Genomic DNA, 25,133 nt, shown 5'->3' on the forward strand with positions numbered 1-25,133 from the left:
GTCAGGACTATGACCTTTGGGTTTCCTGAAGGTTGCACTGAGGGGATTATTTCAGCAGTATTTCAGCATTGATCTGGCTGTTCTGCTCCTCTGTTATCCTCCTGCCCTTTGCCACACACAGTGGAGTGGTTGGTTGGCCACAAGCATGGCCTCACTGTGCCATGCAAAGGAGCTGTTTCCTAAGTAACAGACATAACCTGGCTCTTCTGACATCTGCAGTAATATCACTGAAAAATACTTGCTGCCCATTCAACCCAAGGAGAAGAAGGGCATGTTTTGAGGATGGAGGTGTTTTGCTGATGGTTGTACTTGATTCAGCTGATCTGGTCTGCTGAATATGCCATTATGAATTTAAATATTTCACTAATTAAGTTTAAAATTCCAATTAATGGCGATTTCTTTTGTTTCTAGTCAGACATTTCCAACGTTAGCCTAGCAGTTTGTCCAAAAAGTAATTCATGTACCTTTTGTGCTTAAACAAACGCTTCAGCCTGTTGCTTTCAACCTGAAATGGCCATTTTTTATGTTCACCATCAGGCAGAATTCTACATTGTTGTTATAAAGATGGGTTAACCCAAGAGAGTGAGGAAAAACGACACTTGTTCAGCTTTCAAGAAAATCAAAGAAAAGGTGCTTCAATTTCTTCTGGACACATTTGGATCAGCTAACATACTTTTGTCTGCAGCATGAACTATGATTTTTGTTTTACATTTGAGAAGTACTTTAACCTCCATTTCATTTTCCTTTCATTACAGTTGTGATCTGACCGGTGTGATTTTATTTTTAGGTCATTTTCTATTCAAAATCATATTTACCTCTGACCCTCCTTAGAAAGAATAACTTCAAAAGTAATTTGTTTCCCCACTTCTATGGCTCTGTGCATTATACAGAGTCTGGAATAGGGTGGACATGGATTTTAGTGGCAGAGGTATAAAATTATCTATCTTTTTCTTGGGACAGGAACAGCATGAAGACGAGTCACTAAAAATTTCTGTTGTAAAATGTCAGTTATTGTATGTGTTATGTTTGCATATTGTATTTATAAAGGTTTATTTTTTCACTTGAGCCTTCTATACACGCATTGGTTGCAGCATGAATAGTCAGGGTTGATCACCAGCAGAGAACTGGTATAGAAACCCTGAGAGATTGCATCCTGCAAAACTGCCAGCCTAGCTCCCAGAAACAGCAGCTTCACATGGGGTCAGCTCTGTCTCAGAAATAATTAGTCTGTCTCAAAGTCTAATTAGTCCAGTTCCAGCACTGTGCATTTGAGGCTTTCTCTGTTCTGAAGGCAGCAAGGTTGAGGACATTTTAGTGGTCTGCATTAATCAGGGAAAGGGAATGGGTTTGCAGCAAACACGGTGTCTTTCACCATGCTAGAGCTGCATAATGAGCAGGTTTTAACCCTAATGCTGCTGTTTGTCAATATCTGTAGCTCAACAAAACTGTAGTTATAACTGGGCCAAGGCTACATGACGTGGTATTGCACAGTGAAAGGATTTTAGTTTGACTACTTGCTCAAAGTCTATTGCTGTGAGCAGCACCCCCAAGTAATGCTCTTAGTTGGTTTCAGGGGGAATTACTGTCATAGCTTATAAAAAGTAACAGCCTGGATGTCTGAATGGTGGTATTTAATTTATTAGCTATTCTGATACGTTGCATAAGTGGTGCTGGCTCTTTTACATTATTTTTCTTATCGTTAAGATCTTGGCTTACATCGTCACTTTATTTTAAGTACCCTATGCTAAGGAACAAGTAGATGGCACTGAGAAGTTCTGTTTGTGATCTCATGGCATTTTCTAAATAAATATTTCCTCTACAATCAGTTCTGAACCTTTGCAGGAAGGCTCTTGGCAGCCATATTGCTGGGTGTTAGCAGGAAGATGAAAAATACCCATAGATCAAGAGAGGTCACACAGAGCTATCTTCATATTTACCAGTTCGGAGAGAAGAGTCATTTCAGAGTGCTTGCTAATCCAAGTCCCCATTTGCAGTGCTTGGTCCACTATTCAGCATGAGGCAGCATGATTGATAGCCAAGTGACGTTGATGTAATTTTGAGTACAAAATCACAACCATTTCTGTGGAAGTACCTCATTCCTAATACAAAATATTTCAGATGAGTAATGGAGAACCTTAAGATTTGGCCTTGGCTGTTGACACAATCTCATCCTGCCCTTCTGGACCCATTTTAACAACCCAGACTTCCTGCTGTAGGCACACATTGGTCTGCTTCCTCCCAGACCTCCTGACATGGAGCCGTTTGTTCAGTGCAAATCTACCGTGAAATAGCTATACGAGATTAATAATAATACTAATCAGAATAATAAGAAGAATGCTCAAAGCATTCTATTCACTTGCTTTTGTAATTGAAAGGTAAAGAAAAGGAGTTTCTGTGTGGCCCATCCTACCAGGTCTAAAGCAGCTGATAAGTAGCACTTGGCTCTTGGTTCTGCTGAACAAATGAGACCAAGTTCAGAAAAGGAGAATTGAGGAAGACAATGATTTCATTAATGGAATCATACAGTGACCTCATAATAATTTTTAGTTATTGCTACAAGGATTTTCTTTCTGTATGCTGTCTACGCATTGTCCAGATGAAGCTGTACAGTATATTGCAGTTGAGGAATGCTATGCAAAGGCACAGTTTTTTTCTGTTTTTCAAATAATAGACATATTTTTGGATCTCTATCACTAAAAGTTATGAATCAACTCTCCGTTCCCTTTGCACTGTGATCCAATTGAGTGATCTACAGATGATACATCATTATTAATACTTAGAGACAAAAATATTCTGCTGTGGGAAGGGGAGGCAGGGTGAAATCTGTCACTGTTTTTCATTGGGCTTTAACCTTTGGGTGTGGATTTTCTCCCCAGAACGGCACTATTGGTGGCCATCTCCAGACGGAGCTGGGTTCTCAGCAGGCACACTGAGGATAATTGTGGCTGCTCCATAATTGTTCGGGCTGAGGTTGCCACGGCAACTCGCGATGGTCCCAGGTGGCTGCATGAACCCAAACGAGCAGGGCTTTTCACTGCAGTATCTACTAGTTGTTGCATACTTCTTTCCTGTTTCTGTATTTTGCTATCCAAAGGAAAGCACCCGGTACTCCGATGACACGTTATTGTCATTCTAATACCCGGCTGCAATTAGAGCAGTAATATGTTTTTTATTCGAGGAAAAGAAACGAGCAAATTCTAAACTTGAATTGTAAGAAGTTATTTTTATTTTCTCCAGCCCCGTTTCCTGTAATTTGCTACTTAATATAGCACTTCTAGATACTTCAGTATAACCTTAGAAGAATAATAGAAAAATACTGGCTTAATGTGCTGGTTAATTATTCTATCTGTCCTCTTCTTTATGCAGCACCATCACGGAAAATGTTATTAAAAATAAAGCAGCTGCTGCGGTTCGTATCAATATTCATTTTTTAATTAAAAAAGAACCGGGTAGCTATTATCCTTACACGTGGATATGTCTCCCAAGTGTAAGTGATGTGAGCAGTCAGCTCTGGTGATTGGTGGGATTCAGGCAGCTTGTTGCAACGAGGAGCTCAGTTCTCCCAGAGCCCTCGTTTAGAGCAGCTCAGGGGAGGGTACATAAGGGTCCTCTTTTTGCATATTTGTAAGATGATGGATGTTTTCCTTTGCTCTCACCATGTGCTTTAGAATCACAGAATCATTAAGGTTGGAAAAGACCTCTGAGATCCCCAAGCCCAACCCCAGCTCATCCCCGCTGTGCCCACCAACCGTGTCCATCAGTGCCACATCCCTGCTGTTCTGGAACACCTCCAGGGATGGTGACTCCTCAACTATCTGGGCAACATGTGCCAGCGCATCACTGCTCTCTTAGAGGAGAAATACCCAGTCTGCCCTCTCTAGGATTGACTCGAGTGCTGGATGGGTCACCCAGGAGCACTGTTCCATTGCTGTTTTGCTGCCATGGGGCTGGGCAACCTATGCTGTCAGTGCTGGTCTCAGATTGTCATTACTGCTGTGTGCTGGGGTTGGTGAGGAGCACTGCCCACAGGCTACAGCTGTGCTGTTCTTCTGCAGACTGAGGAGGCTGAGACACAATGAGAGAGGAAACAGTTCAGACGAGGGTAGATATTGTAGCTGAAAGCTGGAAACGTACCATCAGTGGTGACATTTGGGTGACATCTCAGCACTTCTAAACGTAACTGTTATTACGATGCTTAAGGAAATGTCTCTTTGAACGTCTTACCATTTTAATTAGAGGAACAGTGCAACCATTGGGCTTGGCTGGGAATACCCAGCCCTTCTCCAGTGCTGCAGAGCTGTGTGCTGACCTCCTGCAGTGCAGGGCAGTGTTTTGTTTGCCCAGCCTTCTCTGGTAATCTTTGTGGGAGTGTAAGTGTGCAGGCTTGAATTGATGACCACACAGCCCATCTTATCTGTGCCACGATAACAGCTGAGGTTAAACACCATTTGACAACACGACTGCAGATTTTGAGGTGCAATTACAGCCTTCTGATTGTTTTCAGTGTTGTTTGGAGTCCGGTGCTAAAGACTCATGTATTTGTCGTTCCCTTTCTGAGCACCATCAGTAAATCAGTTCAGCTGGTTTCACTGCAAGCTCTGTGTTTCTTAGATCTCTCGCACTCCCTTTCGGTTTCTTTTTTTCTGGCAGCTTCTGGCTGTACTGCTATTAAGGAGGAGACAGTCACTTTCTGCATTACTCTGGCATTTTTCTGATGTTCACCACAGCCTGATGTCAAAAGGTCATTTTCTTGCTCTCCTTTAATCAGGAGCAGGGACTTGCTGGCACAGTATGTGTTCAGAGCTGTGGGCTGTGCGTGATCCTCAGAGCCAGTGAGTTTCCCAATTAAATGTGATGTTTTCATTTATTAAAAAAAAAAACAAAAAAACATGTAAGGGAACTTGAAGTTTTGCTCATTGGTGAGCTAATTTCTGGTCTCTGCACACTTCCCCATAAGGGCTGGGAAGGGGATGTTTCTCCCCAGCCTTTGGGGGATGCCTGTGCTTTTGCCCCACGGCTGTTGTACTGCAGTCACTTTATGCTTTTGTTTTCTGCAATAAATAAGAAGTTGGTCTCTGCCATACCCACACATAGCTCGTACACATCTCCTGTTGAGGCAATAGCTGTAACTTCAGGCAGTTCAGCAAAGGGAAAAAAGAAATAATATTGCTGCTGACTCTCCAAACTGCAAAAGAAAAGATTAAATTTACTTTTCAGGAAACAGACACTAAGTGCACTGAAATCATGGCCAGCCAACGTTTCACTGGCACATCAATCCACGCTCTTTATGGCTATAAAAAGAGGAGCTGCTTTTTTTTTTTTTTTTTTTTTTGTCTGTGGCACCCATTCCTATTTTTAAATTGTGCACATTTAATCATTAGAGAGTAGTTTGCAGCAGTATAGAAATGCTGTGAGATGACTCCATCTGTTCTGTACTGTCACTTGGCATGGGGAATTCCCATATGCAGTTAACTGGAGGTTTCCCATCCGCTCACCATTTCTGAAAGGAGAGAATGCAACAGTTCTGAACCAGGTGACATCCATCAATCCCGGTTCCTGAGAGGTGCTGGTTTCTCTGTGAGGGGTTTCTTGGCGTATGTGTTGTGACTGAAGATGAAGCAAGTTCATAGCAAGCCACTCTGGTTATGGGGATCCATATATTTTAGATGCTCAAAACAAGGCAGAAAATTCAAAGCCTTTTTGTGCTATCACCTGCCTGCACTGTGTGTGTGCTGCAGCAGCCCCGACTTCACACATCCCCATGCACATTTGCCTTGGTGCCTTTCTGTGGTTTGAGGCCAATGGGAATGCCTCATGCATGGAGCACATGGATGTGCTGGGCTGTTTTGGAGCAACTGGTGCTGTGGTTTCTGTATTGCAGTGTTTCTGTGCAAGCAGGTGTGCCCATCTGACTTCTCACTGCTCCGTCCTGATTGTGTCCATCTGCTACGAATGCTGATACTGCTCTGCTTTGCCAGCCCTGTGCTAACACAGCAGTTTTCTCCCTTTCCTGTCTCTTGCAGGACTGCCATGTACATGTCCGCTGCTTCAAGGTAGCTCCTCAGTGTTCTGCATCTTTCTCTTCACAAAACCCTCTCTATGAGTGTCCCAAGCTGATTAAATTCAATTTCATTCTCACCGTGCTATAAGGATGCACTTGTTTCCCAATTTAAGCTTTTGTTTCCCAATTTAAGCTTTTCTAAATTAAAAAATAATAATAATAAATAAATGTGAAGTCTGCATCTTCCATAAAGTGCCACAAAGTACGCCCAGGTTGGCTGGATGTATGCACACCAGGGGCTCTGTGGAGCTCAGTGCTCTCGCTGCTAAACCAATGGCACCTTCTTGTGGAAGATGGGAAATGGTGCATCTTTAATTTGAAATACACTCGTGGAACTCTAACTTCCATGGATCAAATAGTTCTCATGTTCACTGGATGTTTAAAAACATGGATGTATGGGATATGTAGCATGCATGTATTGTGATATAATATACTTCATCTGTTTCATCTGTTTGTATGCTGTATCCTAACCCACGTGCACAAAGGATCCAGTGCCCAAATACTAACCCACACATTCACTTCCTCTCTTTCTTCCTTCACTAACCTCCATCTTACAGAACAACATGTGCCAGCATTGACATTGTGCATCTGAACTTTTAACTTGCATGTGATCTCTAATGAATTTTCTTGCTTTATTACTGACCCAAATCACACTTCATTCTCATACATCGGTGAAATTACAATTTAAATTACAAAGTGAAGCTCCTGCTTCACAAATCTAAGGTTGCTGAAGCCGCTGTCACTTGGCAGTGCCTCAGCACCTGAGGTTGATCTGAGGTGCTTTGGATGTTAGAGCCCAAGGTTTTAAATGCTCCATTTAAAAATCAGATTTTGAGTCTTGGTTTTATTACTAAAGCACGATTTTACCAGAAAAACAAAGAATAAGGTCACTTGCCTTTGTGAGGTATTTCCTAGTGCAGTGATGATGGCATCTGTCACGCAGTGGGTCGTTGTTTCCTTGCCCTCCATCCTTTACCCAGTGTCTGTATCTCAGAAAAGCCTGCACAGGAGGGAATACTCCTCCTCAGTCCTTCACACCTCCTCTTCTTCAAAAAGAAAATCACATTTTGGTTTCATTGATGGAAATTGTCTAATGCGGGGATGCCTCAAACTTCTGTTTTAAATGTATTTTAAACAATAATCAGAGCAGTTTGTAGGTAGTGTTTAAATATATACTTTTTTTTTTTTTTTTTTTTTTTTTTGCAATGGGGTATTTAGTTGTAATTGCAGGTAGAACCCATGGATGCACAAGGATGGCAGAACAGGTGGTGGATGGTCAGTTCTCAATGACAGTGTGTTGCAAAGCCCATTGAAGATGTTCTGATGGAGCAAAAGCAGCTTCTTGTGTTTTCACATCATGCAGAAAGCACCTTCCTTTCATGTGTTTGAGTGCTGACACTGAGCAGCACTTTGCTTTTTGTCCATATTGAAATGGGTTTTATGCTTAAAGCAAATTCTACACCCTATGTGGGTTTTTATTATTATGATTGAAAATTGGCATATTTTTTTTTTTAATTGTGGGAATGTATATCAAAGCAACCTTTCTTTTTTGGACACCTAGGGATTTGCTCTGCCAGTATTGACTAGAAACCCAGCGATCTAATTATTTTTATTGCCACTATCACGTATCAGTAGAGTATGTGGCTCTAAGCCTCCCAGATCAGCAGCACTTTTGAGATGCTGTGTGGCACACTGAGGTCTTGTGCCATCCTTCAGGATTCTCCTATCACCAGCAAGGCATCAGCAGAACACACTGCAGAGCACAGAGCTGCTCTGAGCCAGGAGCCACGAGGGGTCAGTGCAGAACACGGGATGGCAGTCAGTCCTCATATTGCACATCTGGGTGTCTGTAAGATGCTAACCTGGCAGTGTTACCCCGTTTTAGCAATCACCCAGAATTCTTTGTGGGATTGCATTACTGCTCTGTGATGAGCAGAGCAGTGCCGCGTCTGGATGGGCTCCAGCGGTGGTTCCTGTGCTCCTGGTCAGGCTCTCATCAGAAAGGCATTTTTAATCCTTTTTCCATACAGCACAAGCATTTTTTTCAGGGAATTCCTTTAAATAAAATTACTGTTACTAACCAGAAGGGGTAAATATGACACAAATATAAGAGGAAGAAGAGGTGAGGGGAAAAGCAAACCAAAGATGTGGATCAGTCCATATTTAACGCTCAGGATTTATCACCCTCCCCATTTATATTTTCATAATCCATCCTGTTTGCTTTTGTGCTTTCTTACTAACAATGGGAATAGCATGATTTTTCTTTCTCTCCTTTATTCATTAACTATTTTAGCTATTGAAGTAAAAATGCATTTTCTTTCATTTTCTTCATCCCTCGCTGGTGGGAGCTGCTGGGCTGCTGCATCGCCCAGGCCTGGGCTGGAACTTCTCCTCTCTGTGTTGTTTCCATGGCTACAAAGCTCTCTGCTAATGAATTATAAGCTTGCATTACGTTATGGAATTAAGCTTAAAATACAGTCTGGTGAAGTATTAGAAATGAACTCTCCTCATTTCGAGTTATCAGCATCCTGACAATTAAGTCGTATACACGCGGAAATGGATAGTCCTTCACAACATCTATAATTACATGGAATTGGAAATGCAATAATGTAAGAAACAATCTGCCACAATGATGGAGAACGTGTCGCTGAGGAGGAGGTTTTTTCCCTCCAGATTGTGACTCAAAATTTACTGCACGTGTTTTCTTCATTAAAGGCTTGCTAATGGCTCTGCCTGTTAGGTGTCTGGACTGGGAAGTCCAGCAGGGCTCTGTCCTTCCATGGGTCACTAGAGAACTACTTCAGCTTCTCTCTTCCACACCTTCAGTGTGAGTTCTGCCTGTCCCTGCCTGCTTCTCAGCACACTGTGCCACTTGGGATGGGATGCAGTTACCTGCAGCCCTGCGATGCCATTGGGTTGCCTGCAGAATTAGGCAGGGAAAAGCTGGGAGCAAGGCTGGCATGGGACACAGAGACATTTGAGGAGTGTTGGGGTCTGGTGGAGCCTTGCTGCATTGTGAGGCAGAGATTTCATTAGATTTAATTCTGGCAAGAGGACACAACCGATATTAAGAGTTGAGACCCCAGATGCAGCCTGGCCACACTGCTGACCATCACAGCTGCAGGATTTTTTGCAGGGAACTGAAGGCAGTGCTGCTCCCTGCTGCTGAATCTCCCACTTCCCATTCTCAGCAGTGTGTGGGAGCTCCATTTCTTTTCCCAGTAGGTGTCAGTGGAACCAATACATAGCAGATGGAACGTAGCGAGAAGATGCATGCACAGGACATTATTCACACCTCCCCACATGCACTATTCAGCATTGTTAAAATTCAGCCTTGTTAAATATATTTCATTTGCCACTTTCTCCTCTTGAATTTGCCCCCAGTCCATCTCCCCATTGAGCATCCGGGACTGCTGGGAGCGGGTGACCAAACAGGGAAACACATTCTCAGTGGCCTGCATGCCACCAGGCCTTGTGTTGGCTTCCATGTCATGCCAAGGGAAATGATGTAGAGTTTTCCCTTCTGAAATGGTGCATGAAAGGTGACCTGGAGGGTTGGAACCCAGGACTGCAAACTCAGCTGTGACTGAAAGCAGGGGGTGGTGATGGGTTGCTTTCCTCTAAACCACTTCTTTGCTTCACACTCATTAGATTATGGAGAAGAACATGTATTATAAACCCATGAACAGTTTTTACGCTTAGGATTTAAAAAAAACAGAAGCAATAAGCATTTTTTAACTGTGAAACTGAGGTGTTTTCCAAAAAATACGTCCTAAGAGATTCTCCAAAGTATCACACTGTAACTTCAGCAGCGCTTCATGAAGAACTGCATTTGGGCTAAATGCATAAAGTGTGTCTCACCTGTGGTTTCAGGGTAAAAGAACGGGCCGAGATAAGGTGCGTCCGAGCCGGAGGAAGTAAGATGATGTGCATGTCTTGTTTTCTTTTAAGATTAACCCTTCTGCTACCAGTGCAGACTAATTCATCTTTACCGTACTGTTTTCTGGGTTTGTTTGCTGCAAGCTGGCCTTGTTGTGCAATGTTGTACTTTTTACACAGACAAAACCAGTTTATAGTATACTGAGAGGGGTTGTGGACAAATTTAAGCAAGCACCCACTATTGTAAAATCCCCTAATGTATGTAATCTATATGATGTTTTGAATTGTGATGTTTGTAATGCTCTAAAAATGAGGAAGTCCCAAAACAATGTGGAGCATTTAAATAACTTTATGAGAATGGCTCCATATGAAATACATTTTCCTCTAAGACAGCAACCAGAAGGCTGTGATTCTGGTTAGCTCTTCTCCTTTCAGATGTCCCTCTTCCATCTGTTTTCCATACCATTCCTTTTATTCTAGCCATACGCAACCACAAGAAAACCTGTTTCAGTTCAAGACACTGACTTTAGGTAAACATCTGAGAATATACATGTGTTGGGCTGTCTATTCGAGCAAAGCTGGAAGAGGAAACAATGGATCTGTCCAAGATCCAGAAAGATCTGGACACCATTTCACAGCGTCAGCTTTAGAAAACAAGGTCTGCGGTCTCACACCTGGGTGCCATGGTCTGTGTGTGTCTTGGGTCCCAGCGCCCTGCTCTCAGCTGTGTGTCCAGAGCTCCCTGCCACAAATCGCTCTCCTTATGCACACTTTACCTATGCAAAAAAGCCATTGGTCTCTTTATTCCTCTATGGTCAGTATTGTTGAAACAGCATTCTGTGGAGCTCTGGAAAATACTTCTATCCAATATCTGTCCTTCTTTCAGTGCTTGAATTGGCCTTGACAGATCATATGTCTCAAACAGATTTTCTTGCCTTCTAATTAGTAGTAAAGCTATTCATCACGGGCAATCCTGGACGCAGAGGTAATGGTGAAAGAAATGGTGTGTGGTTTGACATCTCATTTATGCAAATTAAAACACACTGTGCTCCTCACCTTCACTCTATTTTAAGAACAGTTTTGGTTTGTAGTTCCTGATCTGAAATACATAAATTCTTTCTTACATGTAGAAACATCACCCCCACATGTTAAGGTAAACACAACTTTGGGGTTTTGGTGAGTTTTTTTAGTGTGTTTTTTTTTTATTTCATTGACTGACGGCTCAGTCTTGTACAATTCTTAAGGCCCAGTGAGAGGCCGTACTCCATGATACCACTGGATTCCACCAGCAGCAGGAGCTGCCATTGGGCAGTGCTTTGCAGGACTGGGAACGTAGGCTGGTGCCCAAGACTTGCCCTAGCTAAAGTTTTGTGCAGCCCCTGGTCCTGTTCGGCATCTCCAGGTGCTGCTTTCTTACAAGTAAGTCATCACAGTGGTGGAATGAATGCCATGTTTTAACAAACGAACTACAAACAAAACACATCAAAAAAGTATATCAAAAATGCCAAAATTCATATCCGCGTGGCAGACAGAAGATTTTCTGCAGTTATAAAACAGAGTATGGCCTTGTAAGCACAGTGTGGTTGGTTTACGAGTGGGCCCCTAGTCATGCCAATGGCAGGAGGGGCTGGAGGCCGAATCAAGGCATCCCTTCCCATTTCAGACATCTAAACGTGTCTGGGGAGGGAAAGGTTGGTATCTTCAGTTTCCAGTTGAGCTGCCAAGGTCATACGCCAGGCGAAGCCTTTAGGCCTTTAAGGCCTAGACTTACTGTGTGACTCTGAATACACTTTGGTTACCAGATTTTGGGTTTTTTATCTGTAAAACCAATCATATGCAAGTACTGTCCTTTTGTGGTGTAGTGACAGAAGTAATTATCTGTAAATGTTGAGCACATGCCAATGGCATAAAATAAAGTAACTATATTAGAGATTATTTACTATGCCAACTCACTAGCTACTTGGGGGAAAGCATTTACATTTCAAAATTATGCTATTATTAAACCTTCTTGGCTTTGCTTCTGCTGGTATGTGGGATAAGTTTGAGAACAAGAGGGATATTTTGTTGTAGCCTGCATTATCTTGTGGTGAATCTTACTTTTTTCTCTTTTGTTAACTTTGAGATTTGAAATGAAACTTACTTGAGCAATTATGTGGTGTCTCATGTGAAAATACTGAGACCATTGCAACCTTCTACAAACCAGACTGTCTAGCCAAGACAGAACCTTTGTATGTAATATTTCCCTCCCTCCCTTTTCCAGATCAACGCTTGATTGAAAATCAAAGTTGATTGTAATGCTAGTTTGAAAGTGGCCATGTTCATCTGCATTAATCCTCATGTGTTGTTTTATTGATGCAGGTTATTTTTCTTAATGCATGTTAAATATTTATTAACTCTTGCTATGCAGAGTGTATTTGAGAACTACATTTTAGAAGTGAATGTGTTGAAAAGACTGTTTTTATCTAGAGTACTCTATATAGATGATAGCATGGTATTTTTGAAGAACGTTTTTTGTATTTTGAAACAAAAGCACCAGAGAAGCCTGCTTTTGGCATGAAAATACATGACTTCTTTTCTTTGGCTTTCATTTTTGCTTTGGTTTTGCTTCAATAACCAGATAAGTTTATCTGCTTTTATCTGGTTATACATGAACACGTATTTCCACTTTAATTCTCTCAATAATGTGAAAAGTATTGTTGGAATGAATCTTTGAACTTGTGTCTGCACAAATTTTGTTATGCAGCCTTTCTCCCAAGAATGCCATCTCCAATGTGGTCATCTCCAACCTAGTGCTCACCCAATGACCCACTCTGCTGAGGAAATGGGCTGCTCTTCTCACTTGCCCGTTTTTGTGTATATATGTGTGTGTATGTCCTTTAGAAAGCCAAACTTGGGCCAGCTGGTAACAAAGTCATTACTCCGTCAGAAGACAGGAGTTCAAGTGTGCCATCCAACAATCTGGACAGGGTGAAGCTGACAGATTTCAACTTTCTTATGGTTCTTGGAAAAGGAAGCTTTGGAAAGGTAAGAATTGGTAGTAACTGTTCACTGACGTTTTTTATTCTTGAGGAACAATAAATAAATCATTCTCCTAAGAGGCGAAATCCGGAGTCAAAAAGAAGTGCACTGCAGAAGGAGGTTTTTTAATGCAGAGTAGGGCAATTCCTTAAAGACGGGCAGGCTTCAGTCATGATTGGGCACTTTTTTTTCAAAAATAGATGAAGAGAGAAAAGCCTCACACTATTGGGCAGGTTGTAAGAAACTAACTTTTAAATCCTCACTTCTAAGCAGTTTGAAGGAGATCAGGTCTACCTTCCTGGCTTTGCTCCTAGGTAACTGCCACTTCTGGAAATCAGCAGCTTTGGTAGGGCTGAATATCTGGGACGAATCACAAGTAGTATATATATTTGAAATGTGTTAGTAGGAAGAAAGGACTGCTATTTTTCTGGCTAGTTTAACACCCATTTATATGATGATGTGCCCTTTACTGAAGAAGTCCCCTGGGACTTAACATCTTATCAGCCCTGGGGCAATGTGTCTGCAATTCGCATTGGGGTTTTGGCTCAGGTTTTGTCTGAAATGACTGATACAGCTCATTGCAGTGGGTGAGTAATGATGTTATTTTTGGTGTTTTGATCAAGTTGGTCCGTACCAATGAAAGGGCAAGCTGGATTGCCATCTATACAGCTCACTGAGCGTGTGAGTCACCTTCTCCTTTGGCAGGTAGGAAGATTTTCACTCCTGTTTCTTTTTGTGCAGGTGATGTTGGCGGACAGGAAGAATACAGAGGAGCTCTATGCAATCAAAATACTGAAAAAAGACGTGGTGATTCAGGATGATGATGTTGAGTGTACAATGGTTGAAAAACGAGTGCTAGCACTGCAGGATAAACCACCATTCCTAACACAGCTTCACTCTTGTTTCCAAACAGTTGTACGTGAGCTCTCTTCCTTGCAGCAGTGATGTTTTTCATAATATGTGATCCTGAATTATATCAGATCAATAACCTTTATTATCATCCAACCTATATATATCATAGCTTCTGCACGCAGGGAACAGTGAAGAAAGAGATACCCCGTGCAGTTACCCAAAATCATCCACCCTGAGTGGATGCTTGCAGAGTGTGATCAACGTGTCCTTACCAAAGGCACTTGGAAGAGGTCAATTTTAGTCCTCTGAAAAATGGTGGACAGACCAATATTGCTTAAGTCTCACTTAAGGTCCCTAAGTGGGAAAATACTACATAAGTACTCAGATATGTTGTGATCATGTTTCACTTAAGATACCTGGATACGGGCTTTAAAATTTTTTTACTTTGCAAGAAAAATCACCCTCCAGAATACTTTATTGCAGTCTTTCTCTAGCTGAAATAATGTGAGAAAGGAATTTAGTATCACTGGTGAAGATTCAAGATACTTTTGTAAACCCTGTGACTTCCTTTCTTGTCTATTTTTAATTATCTGTAGTATATATATACTGAAATTTATTAGGAGGCATCAGAAATAGGCTGAAGACAAAGATTTTTAACCATCTTTAATGCTTTTTTTGACATTTATTTTTAGCAGACAAAACTATGTGTGAGTAATTATGGGAACAATGTAGGCAAGGAATACATAAACGTGAGTCACTAACATTGGCAAAACTAGACACCTCCCATCAGTCATTTACTCTTGCAGGTTTTACAAAACATCCCACTTCCATTTCCTGATATATCAATTTTGCCAGAACGTACAACCAGTCCCAATAACCTTAAAGGCTTTATTCCTGATCAGTGCTTATCTATTATTGTGTCTGATGTGTTTATGTGCATGTGTAATACTTTATCCTAGGACCGCCTGTATTTTGTTATGGAATATGTGAATGGTGGGGATCTCATGTACCACATTCAGCAAGTAGGAAAATTTAAGGAGCCACAAGCAGTGTGAGTGTTTATGTTTATCTATTTAAATCACGTAATGACCTTATTTTTATGCTGTAACAGAATTAGCTTTCTCTATCAGCCTATGCTTTAATTCTGAATTAATATTATAGGGAAAGAGACATTGCATTATAGTTAATACAAGATATTTCAGTGTGCAGCTTATGAGAAGTTTCTATGATGCTACATTTTATAGCAGTTTTATCTGTGAGAAATCAGGAAATGATGAGAAGTTGTTTATGTACATAGTCCTTTTTGGGTCATTGTACATCTGGTGTATCAGTGAGTAACTGATAATGATATGTAGCATATTTAAATGTGAGCAGACAGAACATCAGTGCCATTTTAGTCATGTTTATAACATCTCATCATCATTTATTAGTGTTTCATGAATCATTTACCAACGAAACTTTCAAATCAAGCGTAACCAATTCTGTTTAAGAAATCCACGGAAATAATTTCTTATTTTGATTTAAGTAATCAGGGCTTGCTTAAATGAAAAGCCTTCTAGATATAAATTTTGAGATATAAAACAAAATGTCAGCAACTCCCTCAAGAAGAGCACGATGGTGTCAGAACATCCTTGGCTCCCAGCTCATGTACCATGTCCAACACCTGTTGAAAATGATACTGCTTTATGACAGCTTCTGCCTGTGGAGCATATTGCAGCACACATGTCTGCAAACAGCTCTGGTTTCAGGGCTGACCTTTCATTTTCTTTATGCTAGCCTAAAAAATGGTCTTGTCTTTGGATTATCTTCTTCCCTATAATTTGCGCAGATCCACAGCAACTGGCATCAAACATCCATCAATATTATATATTCTTTTACTACATTCAACAAATATATTTCGTATTGCAATCATTTTAATTATGCAATTAATCCATTAAGAGCCTGTATAAAGGAATGCTATTTCTGCAAATGATTTAATGCCATATGAATTGCAGTGTAAATTGAGCTGCATCCTGAAGTCGGCATTGCTATGTGATTAGAGATAATGACCTGTGTCTGACTGGTGCAGTAGGAGTGCTGTGCTCCAGCTGCTGCACCTTCTTCTCTCTGGTCTAGAAACAAATTTTCAATTAAAAAACAGAAAGCTGCCCTATTTTTTCATCAAATTTTTGACATCAAAGTTAAATTTACCTGTTAAAGTCAATTGGAAGTAAGGTGTCTATTATGTCCTCAAGCTCTAATGTATGTTTTTATACCTTAATGTTATCACTTTTTACTGTGATGCATTTCCAAAATATTTTGTCAGAGGGAAATCACGAGGTAATAAGAAATCCTTGGGCTTTTTCTCTTCACATAGGTTCTATGCAGCTGAGATCTCAGTTGGGTTATTCTTTCTGCATAATAGAGGGATTGTTTATAGGTGAGTACAATCTGTAAGTAATTTCTGTGCTATTTTCAAACCCCAAAATGGTCAATTTCTTTGACTTATCAGTGAATTTTTAAGAATTTTCTAGAAATAATAACAAAAGTGTCAGTCTGGTGTTGCTGCACTGTAAACCAACCCCTCAGCTTTACATGAGCTTTTCTGCACCCTACCCAACTCAGCTGAAAACTTGAATATGTAAAGGAAAACGTTAACATTGAATTATTCTGATTCTTTATAGAGATCTGAAATTGGATAATGTGATGTTGGATTCAGAAGGACACATTAAAATTGCTGACTTTGGAATGTGCAAAGAACATATGTTAGACGGAGTAACAACCAGGACCTTCTGTGGCACCCCAGACTACATTGCACCAGAGGTAAATATTCACCATTTCGAGACTCTTACATCCTCTCCATTGACAGTTGTCAGTACAGGCATTTCACACCACCACATGCTGATAGCTGCGGCTCTGGATGCTCTATGGATGGTACTGTTTGTATTTCTGCAGGTGTGTTGAATACCTCTATGAGTTAACACAAGGATACCTGTCAGACTTTGCTAATTTAAAATTTAGTTGATGGAAAACCTAACTTGGTATGGAATCAGTATTTCAAATGTTGTTCATACCAGCAAGACTAAACGAGCAGGCTCACCCCCTTGTGATTATTTAATTTGTAGACTGCAAGTGTTACTATACTTTACTATACTATACTTGCTTGTGCTTTGGTATGAAGTCAGAGAAAGTTTCTGGGTGTTGCTGATGAGGTCAGCAAACATTTTGTTGTGAGCAAACGTAGTTTCTTTAATGTTTTTATAGGTTCACACAGCTGTCCAAATACATGTAGTGAAAAGATTGTTCAGCATTTTTAGGAGGTTACAAATCTCATTGATTTTCAGGAAGAGACTCATGAAGTCTTGAAGTTTTTCATTGACCTCCCTACAAAGCTGCTTTGGTCGGCTCCAGGCCATGACTTAGCAATGCCCTGAGGCAGTGCTTTTGATCTCAGGAAAGTTCTGCTCATTGAAAACCTCAACTAAGCTATAAGATCAGGGCTTGAATGGAGCTGACATAATAAATCCATCATTTGGCTGAGGTTTTCTGTGACTTACCAATACCTCTGTTGCACTCAAGCCACTGAAGTACTGAAAATCACATTCAGAGACAAACCTAACTGCAGTGTGTCTAAAGTGTGAATGGGATGCTTAGAAACACACGTTTTGAAGCACTGTGATAAAGAAATAGGATCTTACCATTAAGATTTTTAGTCTGGATCAGATTTATATTTCAATACCTTAGGTACAAAACATGAAAAACAAGCACATGTGGTAGTTTGGAAATGATTCAACTGTATGAATATTAAAATCTGGTGTTTCTGCTTGCTGAGCTTTCAAGAGTCTTGATTTGTTTGGCTGCAAGTTCAGTGCAAGATCTAGGATCCAAGGTATGCTGCATTTCGCTGAGTGCTGAGCAAGAGGCAGTGCTGGCTGGAACATTGCTGGCTGTAATTGAATGTTTGTTGGAGCAGAGGAGATCTGTACACGGACAAGCAAATTAGTGTTTAAGGTGAATTTTGCCATCTCTGTGAAATTAGAATGCAAAATAGTTTATTTTTCCAGTTGCTAATCCATACTTTTCAGAATGAAATATTGTGTATTATAAAAGCTTGGTTTTTTTCACAAATTGCTGTTGCTTGCAATAGGATAACAGAACAGCCAGAGCAGTATTTCATTTTCTTCTGTCAAAACATAAATGAAGCCAGTGTAACACATTGAAAAGTGTCCTGTATGAGACAATAGACTCGTGCCAAAATGCTCACTACAGATCAATGTAGGTTTATTTTAATTTACTGGGAAATCTCCTGTACAGCAATAAACCTTTTACCAGAACTTGAAGAAAATTAGTCTTCCTATTATCTTACAAACAGATCTTATATTTTTGTTAGTTGTGTGATTTTTGTTCGTTTCTGAAGGCATTATGTTGCTGACTGGGTCTGTGGCAAACTTCAGAGTAAGGTTCGCATTTTGTTTGCAGGAGCATTTTAGCACATACCCATGGGCTAAAACCTATAATAGATCATAATGAGCATACATGTGCATGTTACTGTTCCCTGTTGCATGGGGATAAATGAGCTAAATCTAAATAAACCGTCTGATGTGAGTGTGTGGCTGTCAAAAATAGAGAATTGGCTCCTTTGGTCAACGTTAAGGGAAAATACCATGGCTGGGGTGCAGAGATCTGCACGGACCACGCAGGGACATCTGAGTGACTTTGCAGAAGCTCAGGGCAATTCTGGCATTGCATTCAGAAAAGTGGACCTGCAAGCTTTGGTGCATCATAGAATAACGCTTTCCTTTTGTGTGTTTGGGGAAGTTAGCATTTATTACTTGATACACTTATATTAATATTCCTCTTTTCAATCATATGCAAATTAAAAGAGAAGAGGTTAGAGTTGTTGAATCCCATGTTTGACCACATCTGTTGGGCATGCAGTGGTTCTCTAGCACAGAGTATTTATTGGCATGCTGAACTTTAGCATATAAATATGTATGGTCAGGGCAGCCTTGAAATCGATTAATACTTTATAGTCCCTTGATGAGTCAAGAGAGACTGAAGGAGATGGATGTTAAGAGATTAGTGGGAAGGGATTCTGGCAGCATCGCCGCTGCCTGCAGCACAGGGCTGAACCCACCATGAGCATCCCTGCAGCACCCACAGCACTGGTTTGGAATTTCAGAAGAATTTAAATTTAAAAAATCCTCTCCTGTTCTCTTCCGTTTAATAACCTCAAACCTTAAGTTCTAACCACACATTTTCAAAGATTAAAGGAGGGTAATAGGAATTACATAGGTTTGGAAAGTTTTTTGTGTTAGTTATATTTATTTCTTTTAATAACTGTGGTTTAACTTTTCCAGTAGACATAAGATATGTTCACAGAAGATTCTCTTTCTTGCCTCTGGGATATAATCATTTCATCCCATTTGGCTACCAGCTGCAAGCTGCAGTGATCTAAACATTCCTACAGATTGCTGGCATTAATCTCCATGTCCTGCTCTTCACTGTGCCTTCCTTGGAGGCAAAATAGAGAAGAAGGAAAGGAAAAAAGCAGTCAACATTCCTCTGCCAGTTTGGGTTGGTGAGAGAAATTCTTCCTGAGCTCTCAAATCCACAGAACCTGAAAAGGCAGAGCCTTCACACACAATCGTAGGTAGGAAAAATGGGAGATCTGAAATGCCAAAAGGCAGTCATTTAAATTAGTGATGGAAGAGAAGGGGAAGGATCCTATCAATGTTCTGTTCCTTTCAGGCCCGTAGAAAGCAGAGATTGTAGCAGGAGAAGGGTGTGGGTCTTCACTTATAGTCCCATGATGGCCCTCACTGCTCTCTGGGTCTGCTTTACACACTGCACTATTTAGTGATATGCCCCTCTTTGTTTATGTATCCCTATTTATCCTAAAAGATCCCCAAATTCATACATCAGATAGGATTCTGTTGGCAGCTGGCAGCGCTGGCTCTGGGTGCAGCTGGAAGGTAATGCCTGGTGGTTGCTGGGTGAGGAGGAGGGAGCTGCTGAAACCACAACACGTAGAACTTGCTGACTTTGTACCGATGTGTGTTGGACTTTATATTGAAAACTCATCTGCTTCCTCCCACGTGTAATCCCTTCCTCAAAATGAGCATTCTTTCCTCTTCTTTACGTTTTCCAATTAATGCTTGAAGTAACTGCCAGTGTTGTGTGTGGGTATAACTGCTGGTTTCCATGCATGACACACAGGTTGGCAATGAATGTGGCAGATTGCTTTCCTGTGTGTCACTTGCATCACATCCTTACCAGCATTTGGCAGGTGATTCAAATGGGTATATTTAATTAGGAATAAAGGAAAACACCTTCCAGTGTTATGTACATCAACTGACATTGACAGTAAAATGTTACTCTTCCTACCTTGCAGTAGATGCAGTGAAAAAGCTGTTCTATTGTATTTGCAGTTGAACTTCATAGAATCATAGAATGGCCTGAGTTGACAAGGACCACAATGATCATCTAGTTTCAACACCCCTGCTGTGTGCAGGATCGCCAACCACCAGACCAGGCTGCCCAGAGCCACATCCAGCCTGGCTTTGAATACCTCCAGGGAACTTTTCTATAGTGGTGCATTTCCAGTCCTAGTTGAACTCAGTGTCTGTGTCTCTTGCTCAGCATCCCACTCTCATCACGCAACCAGTTCTGCATGGGAGATGGATGCCAGCTCAGCAGGACCACTGCTCCGCTCGTCATGAGCTTCTGTTGACGCCAACATGTAGCATCAAGTAAATATTTCAGCCAATGACATAGGACAGAAATTTCAGTGCTCTCATGACGCTGACCATATGTTAGGTTAACTGTAGGAGGTTTTATTCATGTCAGTTCTGTCTCTCCTGATGATTCTGCTTGATATTCTCTCACAAAGGCAAATTTAATTGGGGCAGATTGCATTTGCTGATGAGAATGCTATTTAGAGAACAACCCAATCTTGACTTGCTTCTTGCTGGTTAAACAGACAACACCATTAGTTATGTGCTTTGTTATGTCTTTCATTTTTTGTCATTAGCTTTTTAAAAATAATGCTTCTCGTCAGTACTGCCATCAAACTCTTTGACATTAGAAGAAGCAGATCATGACCAGCTGGACAGAGTGATGACCAGGATGAGAGCTTGGCTGTCTAGAGGGATTTCTCTTCTCAGGGCTATGGATCTATCTTTTTCTCATTTGAAAATTTATTAAGCTGTTCCTATAAAAACCTCTTACAGAATGTTTTGCCCTATCAATCTAATGACTTTCTGAAAGACAGTCCTTTATTTTTTTACAACACACCTTGCTGTTCCATGAGATGAGAGATTGTGGGAAAGAGGTTGAGGATGAAATGTTTTAAGATTTTTTGTGTGTAAAGACACAAAACACTTGGTGTTTCCATTGGGCTGAGCAGCAGAGGCTCCTGTCCTTTTGGTGTGACTGGTACCTGGTTTCATACTAAGAGCATTTTAGTCATGCAGGTTGGAATAACATAACTGATCTTTTCAAAGTTTCGCTCTTGAACTTTGGTTTTTATTTGGAGTATAAAAAAGAAATCATAAACATTGAAAAGAAAGGCTTAGTTATTGATAATCTGTAATTTAGTGAGTCTCATCATATGAAGCTTTGACTCAAACAAATGAATAAAATTTTTGTCTTGTCTCTTACATTGTGCTACTCTACTCACATTCTTTATTGTCAAATGCACATCTCAGGATTTCCTAAGAGCTGACTTCCCCAAGGTACTAGAAGTCCACACACACAGGTGGGTTTAGCTAGCATGTGCAAAGCTGTCAACTCCCACTGAAACCAGTGATTATCTGGAGTGAGGATTCAGTATTGGCTTTCTGGGACTTTGCAAAGAACTGTGTTTGTCTCTGTGGTGCTATTTATCTAACATCTCTAGAAGTTAGTTAACATAGGACTTTGTTTTCACATGATTTTACAGATCATTGCTTACCAGCCCTATGGGAAGTCTGTGGATTGGTGGGCATATGGAGTGCTGCTCTACGAGATGTTAGCTGGCCAGGTAAGGGTTACCTCTTTGTGGCTCCAATGCTGCTCACTTTCAAAACTTGCTGAAGGGCCAGACCCTTAGGGGACAAGCATGGTGCCTTTCATCCTACTATTATCTCCATGTACTCTTGACTGTTTCCGACTCACTGAGAATGTAGGCTTTAAGCTCTTTGTATTTCACCCCCATAATAAAGCACTGCCTTTGAATATGGTTTCTTTGTACTGTAATGATGTTATAAATAGCCATGTGCAAAATTGAATGGGAGAGAGACACTTGAGTAGGAAAATGCATGTCAAATGGAAGAAACACCACTTAGTAGTTTGAAACCACAGGGAGATTGTGTCTATGCTGTGCATTGCAGTTAAGTCACAAGAATACAGTTTTTGTATTCTGTGTCCTAGGGGTAAAGTATGGGTCTCTCTGCTCTAAATAAGCTTAGTTACAGACCCCTTATTCTGCACAGTTAATGAGATTCTGCTCTCTGAGTCACTGAAGTAGAAAAGCAGTGCTGTTCTACAGTAAATTGCATATAACTACCAACTTCAGGAGCTCTATTGGTCTTGAGTTGGATAAGATTTGTGCAAGCAGCTTTCAATGAGCGTTAGCTAGAGGTATGCATTTCTTAAACTTAAAACATACATTTTTAACAAATGGGTTGAATAGTTTCTCTACAAAATCCCTTTTGACATTTTAGAAGTTTTTAAAGGCTTGCAGTGGCAGTTGTTAACATTTACAGTGTACAGTGCTAACATTAGGCAGCTGAGTGCTTTTGAGAAAATGAGATTTACTGCTAGCTGAGTCTTAACAGTGTCTGTAGCCTGGGGACTCAGCCAGGGGCACTTCCCTCTTCACCTGTATTTGAAACTAAAATGCAACCTTGTATTGTGATGCTCTCCCACCTTCACAGAAGCAGAGTCTACAGCCACGTCTTATAAAAACAAACTGGGATTTATCTAGAATTAAGTGAGGGGTAGATATGCCTTCATAGAAGGTGACTGAAAGTTACAGTCTCCAAACTTTACCCTTTGAGGTACTTTTGGCTATCCAGTATACAGTAGCTTTAAAAGCTAATGAAAGATTATCACAAAGATAAAATCACTGAAGGTAATCCAGCAAACCTTTCATTAACTTTCTACCAAGCTGGGAGCAGAAATGAATTTTTCTCATCAATTTCTGTCTGAGACTGCTCAACACTAAGCTTCTGGGTCAGCAGGTCCCCAGGTTGCAGGTAGCTGGATGCTTGTTGTGTATTCCTGAGCAGGAACCACTGCTTCCACTGATGTCTTTGCACATCTGTGATTGTCTGGAGGCAGCATGGATGCATCTTTCACTTGAGCCACTATGGCTGCAGTACTGCTATACCACCTCATAAAAAGTGGAGAATTAACAGCAATTTATTTTTTACAGCCTCCATTTGATGGAGAAGATGAAGATGAACTTTTCCAGTCCATAATGGAACATAATGTTTCCTATCCAAAATCACTGTCCAAAGAAGCTGTCTCCATCTGCAAGGGGGTGAGATAGACATTTCTTTATCATTAAGCTTCTTTTTGGCAATCCTTGTGAATAACTTTATTTGTCTGGCTTTGATACGGCGCTTAGTATTTTAAGTGTAACTTCTGTCAGGCTGTGTTAAGTTATATTGTCATAAAGTGCTTGTCTCTTGGTGTCACTGATAAGAATTCAGCTCCTCCTGCTGTGTCTGCTTATTTTATGGTAAGAACAAATGTCAGAGGCAGTAGCTGCCAAATCCAAAGCAGGAATTCCAAGCAGGAGGATGGTGTGAAACATCTCCACCCGCCTTGCCTCAGCCCTTGGCAGTGCCAGCCCAGTTTGGCAAGATGGGGAGGTTTCCCAGTTTAGATGGATACTGCAGGGAACACGCTGTGGTCCTCAGCCCTAATCACAGCAGCAGAACAGAAGAGTTAATAAGAATCATTTTTCAATGTGAATAAAGATGAGCCTATGTTAAATTCTGTAGCATAAATACATGGGAACTGTGGGGAAATCTTGACCCAGTTGCAATCTGCGTGAGCAAAAATTTGTCTTAGATTGAGAGTTAATCTAATTTTTTTCATGGAAAATAATAAATTTGATTTGAAGGGATTAGCTCAGAAAACTAGAGTTTGACTGACTTTCTCTTGACTCCATGCAATTCCCCAAGGTACCATCATTCCACAGCTTTTCCAAACCATCCTCTATAAAGCCTTACTTTGATGTCTTACATCACTTTGCATCACGTCAGTTGATTTGGTAATGCCTTTTTTCCTTTCCTTTGCAAGCATGTAAGAAGTATTGCCCATAACTTGGATATTAATCCTGTAAGGAAAAATCATCAAGAAAAAGAAAAGCTGTTCAGAACAATGAAGTAAAAGGAAGGAGCACTCTTATTTTAGAACTTATCCAGTATAGACATGCTGCTTGTGGCTAACAAAAACTAGATGTTATATTTCTGTAAAGTACGTGCAGATTGATGCCTTGTTTTGAAAATTGTATGTTCACACAACACATCGTGAACCTGATCTAGTTACCTTGTTCTCAGCTCTCCTGCTTGCTGCCATTGCACTGGCTGCTTGTGCAAAGGGAGTTCAGAAGACTAAAATGACCACACAGCCAGGCACGGTGGTGCTACCCACTGTGTATGTTGGGTTTGGTGGTCATAGTAACTTTGGGACAGAATTATGACTGCTAGATTCTCATTTTTCTTATTTCTCCTACTGTTAAAGCAAGGGGTTTCAAAAAGCTTTAAAAAAGAGGCAGAGTTGCTCTTAAGCATGAAGAATGATGTGATCCATCCCAGCCCCAAGCTTCGCTGGCTTCCTGAAATTTGCTTCATATCTCTGTTATTTTAGGTTCTGAATTGGAATATGATCAAGTGAACATTTGGAGGAAGAGTAAAGTGGTACAGCTGAGGTTTTAAAAAGATGCGTTGTGGTATTGCTGCTAGCAGTGTATCAATCACATCTAATTGTAGAAGAGCTTTTAAAAGTCCCTGCAATACTGGAACTGAGAGCTGAAGGCTGCATTGCTCGATGCCTAATTGACAAACAAGATTTTTTATGAGCTTGTTAATTAGAAAGCACATTAGTGTTTCCAAGCATGCAATGCTGGTGTTGGTTTTTTTTCCTCAAGTCTTGATCAGTACAGCTGGGTGTAGTGTTGACCAAGATGTCGTTAAGGATGCGCAGGAGGAAGCGCGGATGAGATGCTGTCAGCTGGGTGCCAAGGAGCTGCAGGCTCTGTAATGAGACATCTTCAGCAGGCCCAGAGCAATGAAGGGAGGGCTGTGCTTCCCACAGCTCCAGCAAACTGGGATTTATTGCGTTCAATTGA

At 40.9% G+C, this 25,133-nt stretch overlaps 1 protein-coding gene across 2 annotated transcripts in view; it reads left to right on the forward strand.

Annotated features, from left to right (window-relative positions):
- The window catches only part of PRKCA (protein kinase C alpha), a 112,614-nt gene that overhangs the window by 81,255 nt on the left and 6,226 nt on the right, over window positions 1-25,133 (forward strand). Inside the window, exons 9-16 of one of the 2 annotated variants that reach the window (XM_090122069.1) lie at window positions 9,935-9,958; window positions 12,821-12,964; window positions 13,700-13,873; window positions 14,770-14,861; window positions 16,167-16,229; window positions 16,474-16,612; window positions 21,732-21,812; window positions 23,208-23,315. In XM_090122069.1, the coding sequence (XP_089978195.1) occupies window positions 9,935-9,958; window positions 12,821-12,964; window positions 13,700-13,873; window positions 14,770-14,861; window positions 16,167-16,229; window positions 16,474-16,612; window positions 21,732-21,812; window positions 23,208-23,315 (825 nt within the window). The remainder of the gene's footprint in view (window positions 1-9,934; window positions 9,959-12,820; window positions 12,965-13,699; window positions 13,874-14,769; window positions 14,862-16,166; window positions 16,230-16,473; window positions 16,613-21,731; window positions 21,813-23,207; window positions 23,316-25,133) is intronic. The other variant, XM_031598829.2, reaches the window with a different exon arrangement.

This window comes from Phasianus colchicus, chromosome 20 (assembly GCF_987193195.1).
Source record: "Phasianus colchicus chromosome 20, bPhaCol1.hap1.1, whole genome shotgun sequence".
In the NCBI taxonomy this organism is placed as follows: Eukaryota; Metazoa; Chordata; class Aves; order Galliformes; family Phasianidae; genus Phasianus; species Phasianus colchicus.